This window comes from Nycticebus coucang, chromosome X (assembly GCF_027406575.1).
Source record: "Nycticebus coucang isolate mNycCou1 chromosome X, mNycCou1.pri, whole genome shotgun sequence".
Classification (NCBI taxonomy): Eukaryota; Metazoa; Chordata; class Mammalia; order Primates; family Lorisidae; genus Nycticebus; species Nycticebus coucang.
This window is the reverse complement of record NC_069804.1, coordinates 145,336,354-145,351,527: the sequence shown is the minus strand read 5'-3', so window position 1 is coordinate 145,351,527 and position 15,174 is coordinate 145,336,354. Positions and strand designations below refer to the sequence as shown.

The window sequence follows — 15,174 nt, the reverse complement described above, 5'->3', positions numbered from 1 at the left end:
TATTAGTTTGCTCTGCAGTATTAATTTATGAATGAATCATTTTACTACTGATCATCAAGAGTTCACTCATTTTTTTAAATGTCATTATGGAAAAGTTCACATACACACAAAAATAGAATGATGTAATGAACTCTTTCCCTATTATGTGCCTAGCTCTCCCTACAGCAAAGATCAAGACAGTTTTTTTTTTTGTTTGTTTGTTTTTTGAGACAAAGTCACAGTTTGTTGCCCTCAGGAATGCTGTGGCATCAGAGCTAAGAGCAACCTCAAAGTCTTGAGCTCAAGTGATCCTCTTGTGTCAGCCTCCTGAATAGCTGCGACTACAGACGCCCACAACGCCCAGCTATTTTTAGAGATGGGGTCCCACTCTGGCTCAAGCTGCTGTCGAGCTCCTGAGCTCAGACAACCCACACGTCTGAGCCTCCCAGAGTGCTAGGATTCTAAGGGTGAGCCACCATGCCCAGCCAAATTTTTCCATTTTTAATAAAGGCGGAATCTCTTTTGCTTAGGCTGGTCTCCAACTCCTGACCTCAAGCTATTCACCCGCCTTGGCCTCCCAGAGTGCTAGGATTATAAGTGTGAGCCACCATGCCCCACCGAGTTCACTGAGTTTTGAGTACCAAAGTCACTTGATAAATGATATAAACCTTCAATACCAGTATGTTGAAAACTATTTTCTGTCTTTGAACTAATTTTATCTCTTGATTTGACTAAGGAAGAAATCCACAGGAGGAAAAATATAAGAAAAGTTAGTTATGGAGGAAGACAAGAATTTAGCTTCAATTCTCATTCAAGACAAAATGAGTTTCCTGTATGCTTTAATCTAATAATGTTATTCAAAATTAAATGTGTTGGATTTTATCCTTTTACAGTTGCTACTTCAAACCCTGGAGCCCTAATTAACATGTGGTAAGAAGTTAAGCCTCTTTAGAAGTGGTATTATTGTCAATTAATCTAGATTATGTATTTTTTTTATTTTAGGGACATGGGACTGGAGTTATTTAGGGCTCATATCATAAGTGATCAGAAAGTTCAGAATAAGACAATTGATGGTATTCTTCTCTTGATTGAGAGGGAAAGGAATGGTGAAGCAATTGATAGAAGTTTACTCCGAAGCCTTTTAAGCATGCTCTCTGATTTGCAAGTAAGTTAACTACTTCAGTTACTATAAAGCTGATTGCTATCCCTAGGTTGATATTTAAACCCCAGATTCATAGTGCTGTTTACATAGAGGACATTTTGTAAATATTTATTGAGTAAATGAACTCCTTCGTTCCCTTCTCCCAGATTTATCAAGATTCTTTTGAACAACGATTTTTGGAAGAAACTAACCGGCTGTATGCAGCTGAAGGCCAAAAATTAATGCAAGAAAGAGAGGTATTTAAAAATTGTGATTAATAAATCCTGTTTCTCGCAATAGACTTTACTTTGTATAATAGAATATAAGGTTTTCTTTGCGTTTGTCTTTACAGCATTGTGATATTCTTCTCTCACTTAGGTACTCCTTTCTTTTCTCTCTTCTTAAAGGCCAGAATTCTGTCTAGATCATGAACTTTACCTATAATTTTCGTATGATTCTACCCCATCACATTTGACAGGGCTGCTCCCAGGATCTTTTGGACTTGATATTTTCTGAGTGATTTATGGGGAGGAAAACAGTAATATAAAACACTGTCTTTGTAGGTTCCTGAATATCTTCATCATGTTAACAAACGTCTAGATGAAGAAGCAGACAGACTTATTACTTACTTAGATCAGACCACCCAGTAAGTATTAATATATGCTCAGCCTAATAGTCTTAAACTGTCCTCAAATCAGTTAAGGCACTTTAGGCATCCTAAACATGTTAATATTTATGGATATGATTTTGAGATTTTAACAGTTGTTTTCACAATGTAAACTTCAAGTCGTTATTTTCCCTGGTTTATTAAATTTAATCAAGGCTTTGATTATTGGTTGCTGTGTGTTTTTAGGCTGTAATTAAAAATTATATTAAAGACTGATGTGATCTTTGAAATCTTTGGGCTGATTAAAATTGAATAGCTTTTCATAGGAAAGACTTTCTGTGCTTCCTAAATACAATAGAACCTCCATAGTTGACCACCTCCTTAAGTTGACCTAATTCTCATAGACTATCTGGTATAGTAGGCCTAGTTCCTTGTGTTGACCAGTTTGTTACAGTTTCTTGGCACAAAAACTTACAGAGGTTCTACCGTGTTACCAATCATGGGGTTTAAGTAAACACCATAGATAATTTCTTTACTAAAAGTAGAGAAACTTAGAAAAGGCTAGCCACAGCAAAACCATGGAAATATTTATTTTGTGATATAAATTAAATTTTGAAATACACAGCATTTCCTTCTTCTGGGCTTAGAGTAACTTTAAGCACCAATAATTTATATGTAGGACAGGAATTTTGAAATTAACATACGATTAGTTATTTGACTTTTTTCCCCTTAGGAAGAGGCTTTACATTTTCAGGAAAATCAAATGTCAATAATCCTAAACTATTTTTCCTTGTAGGAAGTCATTAATTGCTACTGTAGAAAAACAACTGCTAGGTGAACATTTAACAGCAATTCTTCAGAAAGGTAATTAACAATTTGTAAATAAGATTACTTTAAAAATGGTAATAGCAAACACATAGGGAATCCTTTAAAATACTGCCATTTTAAAAGCTTAATAGCATGTAGCTGCATTTCTGAAGATGGTTACAATCTTTTTCACCTATTCATCACAGTAAACTTTCTGGAGGAGCTGGTTTCCTTAACTGAGTGAAAGAGTAACTAGAAGTGAGTTGTCTACCAGTACCAGTACACAGTGGTTGGCACGCACCTATAGTCCCAGCTACTCAGAAAGCTGAGGCTAGAGGATTGCCTGAGCCCAGGAGTTCAAGGCCAGCTTCAACAACTTAGACTATGTCTCTTAAAAAAAAAAAAAAAGAGAGAGAGAAGCAGTGGGAAATTCTTGACTTAATATGTACAACTACAGTAAGGAAAGGCAATCCTTTTTGTGCTAAAGTGGGGTTTCTTTTTTTATTCATAGTATGTAAAATCAAACACTTCTACTAATCTCAAGTTGTCTTACAGTATACCCTCAATTTTACTTTGACAATGCTACAAGTTGGCAAAAGTCTTATTGTTCTCTCCAACAATCTTTTCTTTTGCATAGAATAGAATCAACTATTTCTAAAGCAACTAAAATAGCTATATTGAGTTTTTACCCAGAAAGGTAATGTCTATTTGGGTTTAATTCATAGGAAATCTTACATTACAACTCACAGTCTAGTCATAGTTCAAACCAATATTAAAATAATAGTTTTAACTTAAATTTTACTAAAATATCTGATAATTTTGTTTACTTTTTTATTTTAATGCCAAAATGTTTTAAAATTCAGGTTTAAATAACCTCCTTGATGAAAACCGAATTCAAGATTTATCTCTTCTGTATCAGCTCTTTAGTAGAGTTCGAGGTGGAGTTCAGGTTCTCTTGCAACAGTGGATTGAATATATTAAGGTATTAACAACGTACATGTTATTTTTTCCCCTCTCATGGCTTATAATCTATATACCAAGAAAGCATATTGGCGAGTGTTTCTTGTTTTATCCACTTCTTTTAAGGAGGGGATTTTTTTTTTTAAATAATAGGAATTTTGAAAACAGTCATCCTGAGAATGATAGCTCTGTGACAAATCAGCAATAAAATCTGATTAATGTCTGATGTGATTTCTAGCTCCAATACTTAAAGCTGTGAATGTAGAAAAAGAAAGACCTTTTTTGAACCCAATATTTCTTTCCTTTCTTCAGTCTTACACAGAAGCCCAATTGCCATTTTTAAAATATTCAAAGCTGACTATTTAAAAAATAAGGAAATTCCCCAGAGCCTTCTAATGATACTCTGTTATAATATGGTATACCCAGTGATCATTTCTAACTACTTTTGTGATTATGGATGAATGTTGTCAAGCTGGATATTTTATCGCTTCATTTTTCCCCCCACTTCAACACAATTTTAATTTTTTAAGATTTTTAAATATATGTGCCAACTTAAAATATAATTTGGGAATTTTCATTGTAGATAATTCCATTCCATTAAAAAGTGGTAATTTTTATTTTTAGGCATTTGGTAGCACTATTGTAATTAATCCTGAAAAAGATAAAACTATGGTTCAAGAATTGCTGGATTTTAAAGATAAAGTTGACCATATAATTGATATCTGCTTTCTGAAGAATGAAAAATTTATCAACGCCATGAAAGAAGCATTTGAAACATTCATTAACAAAAGACCAAATAAACCTGCTGAACTTATAGGTATTTTTCCAGTTTTTTTGCAGTTACTTGATGTTCATTTAGTCATAAATCTCAATCTGAATTTTTGACAAGGTTTTAGTGCACTTATACCTCATTTAAGGATGTTTAGCTGGTAATAACAAGGTTGAAGTGTTTCTAAGAACCTGGATATAAGCAATAAAGTCCTTTAAGGTAAAGAATGTCTCAAAGCCCACATCTCAAACATGATGTGCTTTCTTTATGAGAAAGTACATTGGACCCTGTTTACTTTTACTAATAATAATCTTGATTGTCCATTTTCCAAGCCTTCAGTGATTAGATATGGGGCAGGGTGCTATTTCTAGAGGCCTACACTTAGAACTGCACAAAAGGACAGCACAAAATTATAGTTGCTGGTAAGAAAGGGAAAAGTCCAGGGTAAAAAATAACCTAAAGATTTGGGCCCATTTAGTGTAAAGATGTGAAATTTTGTTGAAGCCTTGTCTACTTTTTATCCTTAAATGTTTAGCAAATTATACTTTCTGTTCTGTAACATATGTCGTTTATTTTAATAGTAATGTTCAAGATTGCTTACCATCAGTGTAAAATAGACACTCCAAAAGATGCCCCATGTCTTTCAGTGGTTTTGATTATCCCTGCACAGGGCTATATGCAGCCTTCCCCAAGGGATATCTGTATCCCATTTTAATGAACATTGGTGTTGTAGAAATAGATTTGATGTAGAGACAAGACTTGGGTTTGAGTTCAGGCTCTGGTATTAGGTCTGTGGCATTAAACAAGACACTTGGTCTCCCTGACTTTGGAGACTTTATAATAATGTTATATGTATCTCTGAAGCATTAAAAAAGTCAGGATATCATACTGGTCTTTGGGTATGTATAATGTCTAGTACCTCATCAATACTTGTGGACATTAACAAATTTTTCTCCCATTTTAGCTAAATATGTAGATTCAAAGCTTCGCGCAGGCAACAAAGAAGCTACAGATGAAGAACTTGAGAAAATGTTGGATAAAATTATGATCATATTTAGATTTATCTATGGTAAGTATAACTATTTTAATATTTTTTTTCTAAAAAACCACTCAGCTCAGAAGCTAGCAAGTATATTCTACCTAGAAGGAATATTTATTTGGGAATTAGAGATTTAAAATTATATCTTATTCCTTGCATTTAATTCATTAGAAATATTTAAAGAATATTATTTAATTGCCTTGTGCTTTGACTTTTCCACTGTTAAGTAGCCTTGATTTTTGCTACTTGTTTTAATGTCACAAATATTAGTGCCAAAGCTACCAGTCAACTAAAGTTTTTCCTAAGAAAAGTTAATGCAATCTTAATTTTATTTTTACAATAAAGACCTTTTAAAATGTCTGGCACAAAAATAGACCTCTAATGTTTCTTGCACTTAACAAACTTGGATATGGTGTATTATACAGCAGAATAACTTTGAGTAATGGTGTGATTTATTAAGCACTTTAAAGTAGTTTGTCAGAACTTTTTATTGGAATATTATGAGTGTTGTATTTTTTATTTAACATAGGCAAGGATGTTTTTGAGGCCTTTTATAAGAAAGATTTAGCCAAACGCTTATTAGTTGGGAAGAGTGCATCTGTAGATGCTGAAAAATCAATGCTGTCCAAACTCAAACATGGTATGTTTGTCACTCTTTTTGTTCCTTTTCTTTGTTTTCTGAGGGAAAATGTTAGCTTAATTTTTACTCTTTCAAATGATTTCCTCTTCTGTCAATCATGTGTATTTACATAGGATGAAAACAGAATTGAGAAGCACACACAGTTTCCAACCTATTGTACATATACAGAGCTGTTTTTTTTTTTTTTTTTGGAGAGCATTATTCTTGTTTTCATAATTTGTATAAAAAATTTCCATTTATCTTACACCTAAATAGTAGATAAGGTTACTACAGGATTAAAACTTTTGACTCTGGGCTTGGCGCCTATGGCTCGAGCGGCTAAGGCACCAGCCACATACACCTGAGCTGGCAGGTTCAAATCCAGCCCAGGCCTGCCAAACAACAATGATGGCTACAAACAAAAAAAATAGCCGGGCATTGTGGCGGGTGCCTGTAGTCCCAGTTACTTGGGAGGCAGAGGCAGAAGAATCGCTTGAGCCCAGGAGTTGGAGGTTGTTGTGAGCTGTGAAGCCATGGCACTCTACCCAGGGTGACAGCTTGAGGCTCTGTCTCAAAAAAATTTTGACTCTGAATTAGTGGAGCACACACTTTGGCGTAAGGATTTCTTTCTATTCTTATGAATAGTTATGTATCATATGTCATGCCAAAGTAAATTTTGCATTTCATGTTTTCCATTTTAAATTTTATGTTTTTACACCTTAAAATATTATAAATGTACAAACATCTTTAATAGAATGCGGAGCTGCTTTCACCAGCAAACTTGAAGGAATGTTTAAAGACATGGAACTTTCTAAAGACATCATGATTCAGTTCAAACAGGTAAAAGTGAGTTAAATTCCTAATTCCTCAAATTTAGTTATATTTAGTTAACTCCTTGCTGTGATTTGTACTGAAGAGGATAAATAGAAACATACATTTGTTGTACATACTTCATAGCAACTTAGATGGTATTCATATGGTACAGGAAAAAAATTAATGAAATAGAAGTATATTTGACTTACTTTAGGATTTTTTAATAAACTCCCAAAATAACACACACACACACACAAATAAACTGTATTTAACTAAAGTCAGCACAAGAAGAGCTATAGCTAGATAGTGGGAACAAGACTTTGCCCAACATCTAATCACTTGGCAATTGCATGTTCAGAGCTTGCAATGGGGAGGGAGCACAGATGATAAAGTGGTTGTATAACGTTTGGGGATGAAAATTTAGATCCATAGTTTGGAAGTTGTAGGTAGAAAGTAGTTTTGAAATATTTAAGAACATAGGTGATAGTGATAGCAAATTAGATATTTCCTTCTTAGGATTTTAGTAGTGACTTGTTTACCACTATATTGCTAGGGTGGGAAATAAAGGTGAAAGACTCAGAAAAGATTAAAGCCAGTAAGATCATGGATTCTATGGTAGCTACAGAATAGAGTTTATCTGCTTTGCACTTCCCCCACTCCCCACTTCTTCCTTCCCTACTTCAGGTCACCCCCTGTAAACAGGCAGTAGAGCAAATGAAAAACCAGAGACTTGAGCTGGCTGGTGGGGTGAGGAAGGGGGATTGCTGCAGGGTGGTTAAGCCACATAGGGGTCTCCAAAGGTAGGTACCACAGGTGGTATTGGGGAAAAGAATGGAGAAGATATCCTTTAACAACTTTGAGAAATTATTTAAGTTGATAATGCCTATAATGAGGTCATCTGATCCTTGTATGCCGTTGTATCATATTGTTAAGCTATATGCTTTCATAGTGCATTTTGTGTAGGCTTCTCTTAGAGTCCTCTTAATAGTTGCCTTTTATTTTAACGATGGTCAGTATTTGTATACAATTTTATAATGAGTAAATTTTAAAATGGGTTATTATGATATGGCGTGTATGCAGTTTTACTGTGTATTTTAAGATCTAAGTATGTATATTGATTTTCTTACAGTATATGCAGAATCAGAATGTACCTGGGAATATTGAATTAACTGTGAATATCCTGACAATGGGTTATTGGCCAACATATGTGCCTATGGAAGTCCATTTACCACCAGAGGTAGGAGTTACTGTTTAGGACCTGAATTATAGGCATAGAAATCATGGCACTTCTATTTTACTTACCATTTAATAATAGTTGCCTTTTAAAAGCTTATGTTAGTAAACACACCAATACCAATGCCAACTGTTTTCATATTTTACTCTTATATTTCCAAGTCCAGTTTATTGCATAGCTAATAATACCAAGTTCCTGGGTTCAAAGTCCACTTCCCTGACTCTTCTTTCATCTCCCCAGATTATACCTCTCACTCTGTTTTGCTATTAACAATTCTTGCCCCAGCTGGGCGTGGTGGCTCATGCCTATAATCCTAGTACTCTGGAAGGCCAAGGCAGGAAGATGACTTGAGCTCAGGAGTTCAAGACTAGCCTAAGCAAAGTGAGACCCTCATCTCTAATAAAAATAGAAAAATTATCCAGGCATGGTGGCAGGTGCCTATAGTCCCAGCTATACTCAGGAGGCTGAGGCAGTAGAATCACTTTGATGTTGCTGTGAGCTAGGCTAACAGCACAGCACTCTATACTGGGCAACAGAGTGAGACTCTTACCTCAAAAAAAAAAAAAATCCTGCACATATTTCACCCAGAGGTGGGGTGAGATTGCTGTATAATGGGTGCTTGATTAAATCTGTCCTAACTCCTGGAAAAAATGTCTAGCTCAGGATGATGCCTAGAAAAGGGGTTGAGGACTAGAGAAAGATTGAGAATCCTCCATGAAGATGATCATGAAAATGTAGGGAGTAGATATCCCTTAATACATGGGAGAATATAGAGAAGAGGAAGAAAAAAGGGCAGGGGCACAACTTTAGAACAAGCTCACATTTAGCAGATGGTAGGAAGAGGAACCTGCAAAGGAAACTAATGCAGAAACAATGGTGAGATGAAAGAGCCATCATAAAATGCAGAGGCAAAAGCTACTGGATGTGACCATTTGAAAAGAGGGGGTGATTAAATGAGGCAGAGAATATAAAGACTGATAAATGCCATTAGATTAGATGGTTGAGAGATCATTATTTTACATCAAAGTCATCAGTGGACCCACTGGATATAGTCTTAAAATGTGCCAGAAAGTATTACACAAGATAAGTATAAAGAGTGGTTAATATGGCATTGAATGCAGAGCTTAAATAAAGCCTTATTTTATTTACTTTAGATGGTAAAACTTCAGGAGATTTTCAAGACGTTTTATTTAGGCAAGCACAGTGGTAGGAAACTTCAGTGGCAATCAACCCTGGGACACTGTGTGCTAAAAGCAGAATTTAAAGAGGTGAGTGGATGACCCCCAGACTTTTAGTTTTCATCTTTAATATTGAGATCATCCCTCTTTAACTCAAAGGTTTAAGCTGTTTTATAAATTTATTTTAGATATCTGCATGACTATACTGATATCTTGTTACAGCTCTGTGTATATTTTAAGTTTGGCCCTCCCGCAAAACCGAAAACATTAAACTTCTTCTCTATCCTTTCTGCGCCTGTGGATGCAAAATTCATACTGCCTCTTTACAGAAAGCTTGTTGCTGGGAGCTAGAAAATAGAGTGGGAGTAAAGAGGAACATTTCCCATACCTAATTTCAAGAAACTCCTGTAGCAAATCAAAAATGCATTTGAAATAGTGATTTCTTGCTGCTTATGATGAATATCTGTAATGACACATAGGGCTGAATTATTAATTTTCATTATTTTGTTACTCTATTTTAATTATAAGGATTAAAAAAGACCTGATAAAAGGTCAACTGATCTTTTCCCCATTCTAAGTAGGATCGTACCTAAATCCTACAGTGAACATACAATATTACTACCCCAAATGGCTTTACTGGATAATGTTAATCCATGTTTCTAAACCCACTAATCGAAAAATGATTTTCCTATAAAAGATTAGTTATTCAGTTTATTTTTCATGTTTTTTTTTTAAAGTGATGATTAAAACTGCTCTTTCTCCAACAGGGTAAAAAAGAACTCCAGGTCTCTCTTTTTCAAACACTGGTGCTGCTAATGTTTAATGAGGGAGAAGAGTTCAGTTTAGAAGAGATCAAGCAGGCTACCGGAATAGGTTTGTGTCAAATCAGTCAATTAGCAAGCATTATTAAGTGTCCACGTGTATACCACCATGTTAAGAGCTCTGAAGGGTACAAAGAAATAATCCTTCACCTTGGAACTCTTAATAGAACTCTAGGGAAAGGGGAAAAAGATACTTGAAGTAATTTCAAAACCAATAAATACCTATTTGGGGTGCTGACTAGAAGTGTGTTCAGAGTTAAGCAAAGCAAAAAATCACTGGACTAGCACAATTGAGAAAGCCCTCATGAAGGAAGTGGGACTTAAGTTGAGCCTTCAAGTTATGGTCAGAGAGAAGGCATATGCAGTAAGGAGAAATACTGTGAGAAGAAGTTTGGAGGTATGAATGGGCAGTGTAGGCAGGAACCATGAAGAGCTTAATTGTAGCATGGAATAGTAGGGTACAAAATTAGGATCGTGGAGAGCCTGATAAATCTAGCAAATCAAACCTACACTATAGTGTATGTATGTATACAACATAGGGAGAAGGGGGAAAGGGAGGGGAGGTAGGTGGAGGGAGGGGGATTAATGGGATTACACCTGCGGTGCATCTTACAAGGGAATATGTAAATCCTAGTAAAAGTGGAATGTAAAGGTCTTAGCAAAATAACTAAGAAAATGCCACGAAAGCTATGTTAACTAGTGTGATGAAAATGTGTCAAACGGTCTATGAACCAAGTGTATGGTGCCCCATGATCATACTAATGTACACAGCTATGATTTAATAAAAAAAATAAATAAAAATAAATAAATAAATAAGTAGTGATTGGAAAGCTTACCTGGAATCAATATACAGGGCAACTTGAAGGAAGAAGAAATTCCAGTTCATAAGTTATTGGGATTATTCAGGCATAAAGTGGTAAGGGGATTAGACTAGAAGGAGGCCATGAGAATGGAGAGGAGGCATCTGTAAAAACAACTAGTAGATACTATGTGCAGGATAGAGGGGAAGAAAGAGTTAAAAGATGATTCTGGGGTTTCTTACCAAAGTAGGTTGGTAGTAGTATCACCACTAAAAATTGGAAAGAGGACACAGTTTTATAGGGAAGATGATAAATGTAATTTTGGACATAAGTAGAGTTGATAATAGAACCAGCTAGATGAGGGGTCCTTTAAATGTGGGATTGAAGAAAAGTAATTTTGGACATAAGTAGAGCTGGTAATAGAACCAGCTAAGTGAGGGGTCCTTTAAAAGTGTGACTGAAAAAAAGTAAAAGGTCATTTTGTAAGATTTGGTAATTACCCATATGGAGTGATAATTGACACTTAGAAGATGACTAGGAAAAAAAGCCAATGGACAGAACAAAGAAGTTGTTGATGACCTTGGGGCAAAAAGAAAGAGTTTTCACTGAGAGATGGAGTAGAAGCTAGATTGTGTTTGAATGTACTAGTTCATGCTGATGAGCTGGTAACAAATTAACGAAACCTGTTTGTTCTTCAGAGGATGGAGAGTTAAGGAGAACACTGCAGTCATTAGCCTGTGGCAAAGCTAGAGTTCTGTCGAAAAATCCAAAGGGCAAAGATATTGAAGATGGTGACAAGTTCATTTGTAATGATGATTTCAAACACAAACTTTTCAGGATAAAGATCAATCAAATCCAAATGAAAGAAACGGTATTTCTTTGGCTTTCTCCTAGTCTTAATGTGCTGGAATTATGTGTGTTCATAATAGAAACGTATTATATAAAGAACATTTTATACCCATTATATTACAACTACAATTAATATTTTCTGTGCCTTTATCAGCTAAATATACTGGGTGGCTGTGAAGTTTGCATGCAATTTAAAATACAGGCCACCCTGTATTTTAGTATGTGACTTGGGGGTTTGGAGTTTGCACATGTTTGGATTTGATATTCAACATAGTTTTATATCCAGTTTTTTCATTTAATATTCAATCCTTAGAATTTTTCCATCCCATTAAATGTCTTCAGAAGTAACAGATGGCTGCATAATATTCTTTTACATGGTTGTTATAATTTTTTCAACCACTATTCATTGTTGGACAATTAAATTCATGATTTTTTTAGTATTCTAAATAAAACTGCAAGAAACATCTTGGTACCTGAATTCTAATCTCTCTCATCCTTCCTTTATGATAAATTCATGGAAGTAGATTTTTTTGGGTCAAGACTATGAACGTTTTAAGAGTCTTAGTACGTGATACCACATCATGTTTGAGAAAGGCTTGGACCAATTTACAAAAGGCTTTTGTCCAACAGCATATGAGCACCTATCTTACTATACATACCTCACTAGCACTAATGATCACATTTTCTTTTAAAAAAGGTTTGCTTGGTGAAAAATCTGAATGATTATTAGTATTTCTTTGATTAACAGTAAGGATAAATAGTGTTTTGTTTTTTCCATTGGAATTTGTAAGAGACTTTTTAATTAATACATTGGCTACCACACCAGAAAAAAAATTTTTCCTTGAGGCCACAGTGTTTAATTAGGTCAAAATACATTAAGAGACATGTGAGTTATATATGCTTAACAAAGCCCAGGGCTTAAAACTAATTTAAGTATATTAAATACAACTCAAATGGTACTTAATGTATTAAGGAAGCCAACTGTAACATCCTGAAACCAGTTGGTTTCAATTCCAATCAGATTTAATGCAGTACATGAGAAAAAGTTTTAAATGTGGGACAGGGTCAGTATTTTCAAACAAATTCCTATCTTTTTCCCATACATATCAAAGGCATGGTATTCCTTGAAAGGATTATCATGTCCTTTTAAAACGTTTGTTTCATTCCAGAATGAGACTCCTGCACAAAGCCCAAACTGTTCTTTCAAGTTAGTTACTAAAAGATTAACGTTTTTACTTTAGCATCAAGGTCTCCTAAAGACCTAAACTTTTGTTAAGTTTTTTTTTCTAGGCAAAATCTCACTTTGAGTCAGTCACTGGGTAGAGTGCGGTGGTGTCATAGCTCACAGCAAACTCAGACTGTTGGGCTCAAGAGATCCTTTTGCCTCACCATCCCAAGTAGCTGGGATGACAGGTGCCCACCACAACGCCTGGCTGTTTTTTAGAGACAAGGTCTCACTCTTGCTCAGGCTGGTCTTGAATGCCTGAGCTCAGGCAATCTACCCACCTTCCCAGAGTGCTAGGATTATAGGCATGAACCACCATGCCTGGCTACTGCTGTTAAGTTTTGAAAGAATGTAAGCACTGCCGAGGGAGGGTGATTGGTGGGATTACACCTACGGTGCATCTTACAAGGGTACATGTAAAACTTAGTAAATGTAGAATATAGATGTCTTAACACAATAACTAAGAAAATGCCAGGAAGGCTATGTTAACTAGTGTGATGAAAATGTGTCAAACGGTCTATGAAACCAGTGTTTGGTGCCCCATGATTGCATTAATGTACACAGCTATGATTTAATAATACAAAAAAGAAAAAAAAAAGTAAGCACTGATTATGCATTTCTGATTTATATATTATAAAATAAAAATTATTTTTCAAAGAGTTTAATTCTAGCTTTCTTAGCTAGTTTGTACCAAGCTTTGAGTCAGTCACTTTATAGGTAAGCTATCAGTCATGTAGAAATCTGATCAAAAACCCCTTGTAACTTACACAGACATTTAGAAGATATCAAAGACAGTGTAAAAAAAAAAAAAAAAAAAGAAAGAAAGAAAGAAAATGGTAAATTCCACATCAACCATCTCTATCTAGAACAGCGGTTCTCAACCTGTGGGTCGCAACCCCTTTTTAACAATGAAAATACATTGGAGCATTAGAAAGGGTTGAGAACCACTAATCTAGAAAACCAGTTTAAAGATGGTGTTTTTCTGTTTACCAATATTGGCATTGCTATAAGACAACATAATTAAAAGAAATGTTTGTGGGCTTTTTTTCTTGTTATTTGATGTATTTACAAGGTCCCATTTAGATAATTCTATACTTTAAAGCAATAATAATGTCATGTCCCTAGAATGTACAGTTTATGTAAATAGTCAAGTTTCATTTCTGGTATAATTCTTAAGTGTAAAACTTTTTTGTTAGGTTGAGGAACAAGCAAGCACTACAGAAAGAGTATTTCAAGACAGACAGTATCAAATTGATGCTGCAATTGTTCGAATTATGAAGATGAGAAAGACACTTAGCCACAATCTCCTTGTTTCAGAGGTGTATAACCAATTGAAATTTCCGGTAAAGGTAGGTACTTCTGTTGTTTTGTACTGAGCTTGTTATAAATAAAAGAGAATACATTAGATTTTCAGACACAAATCATACAAACATACTGTATTAAATCCTCAAGACCATTTAGAGACATAAAGTTTCAAAAAAAAACTTTGTTGGTATTTATGGACAGCTGTGACTAAGGGGGAAAAAAAAGTTTATAAAAGCTCTTAGACCTGAAAGTTTAACTGCTAAATGAGTCTTTGAAATTTTCGAGTTCAGGCGGTGCCTGTGGCTCAGTCGGTAGGGTGCCGGCCCCATATACCGAGGGTGGCGGGTTCAAACCCGGCCCCAGCCAAAACTGCAACCAGAAAATGGCTGGGCGTTGTGGCTGGCGCCCTGTGGTCTCAGCTACTCGGGAGGCTGAGGCAGGAGAATCGCTTAAGCCCAGGAGTTGGAGGTTGCTGTGAGCTGTGTGAGGCCACGGCACTCTGCCGAGGGCCATAAAGTGAGACTCTGTCTCTACAAAAAAAAAAAAAGAAATTTTCGAGTTCATTCACCATTTATCTTTTTTTTTCTTTTTTGTTTCAGCTTATTCCCTAGGTTTGATCATTCACCATTTCTTTTGAGCTTCTTTGTTGTTTTTATTTGCTACTTTTCACCTTGAAATACCATGGTCTTTGACAGATTTGGTTATTTTAGATTGAGTTGAATCTTCTGTTTAGTCAGCTAAGTGTCTATTAAAAACTATATAAAGATGACTAGTCTTCACTAAAGCATTTTTTCTGAAAAGTTCAGTGTTAGTTCTGGTGAAGTGAAACTGGTCATTAGATGGAAATGTTCCAGAATAAAAGCCCAATAATAAAGAAACTTAGACAATGAGATGTTATTCTGGACTACTTTCCAAGTTTTAGGAGAGACCTATTGTGATGACAAATACTATAGTTTGGATAAACTTCTGGTTATTAGGGTTCTTATGAGCTTTGGACTTAGGTAAATCACTTCACCTTGCTGAGCTTG

The 15,174-nt window shown here is 35.3% G+C and overlaps 1 protein-coding gene across 1 annotated transcript in view; it reads left to right on the top strand.

Moving 5' to 3' along the window:
* The window catches only part of CUL4B (cullin 4B), a 35,842-nt gene that overhangs the window by 18,221 nt on the left and 2,447 nt on the right, over positions 1-15,174 (top strand). Inside the window, exons 7-20 of the mRNA XM_053580084.1 lie at positions 982-1,144; positions 1,288-1,377; positions 1,684-1,766; positions 2,524-2,591; positions 3,398-3,516; positions 4,119-4,311; positions 5,228-5,332; positions 5,832-5,942; positions 6,676-6,761; positions 7,864-7,971; positions 9,123-9,236; positions 9,914-10,019; positions 11,466-11,638; positions 14,038-14,190. Coding sequence (XP_053436059.1) covers positions 982-1,144; positions 1,288-1,377; positions 1,684-1,766; positions 2,524-2,591; positions 3,398-3,516; positions 4,119-4,311; positions 5,228-5,332; positions 5,832-5,942; positions 6,676-6,761; positions 7,864-7,971; positions 9,123-9,236; positions 9,914-10,019; positions 11,466-11,638; positions 14,038-14,190 — 1,672 coding nt within the window. The remainder of the gene's footprint in view (positions 1-981; positions 1,145-1,287; positions 1,378-1,683; positions 1,767-2,523; positions 2,592-3,397; positions 3,517-4,118; positions 4,312-5,227; positions 5,333-5,831; positions 5,943-6,675; positions 6,762-7,863; positions 7,972-9,122; positions 9,237-9,913; positions 10,020-11,465; positions 11,639-14,037; positions 14,191-15,174) is intronic.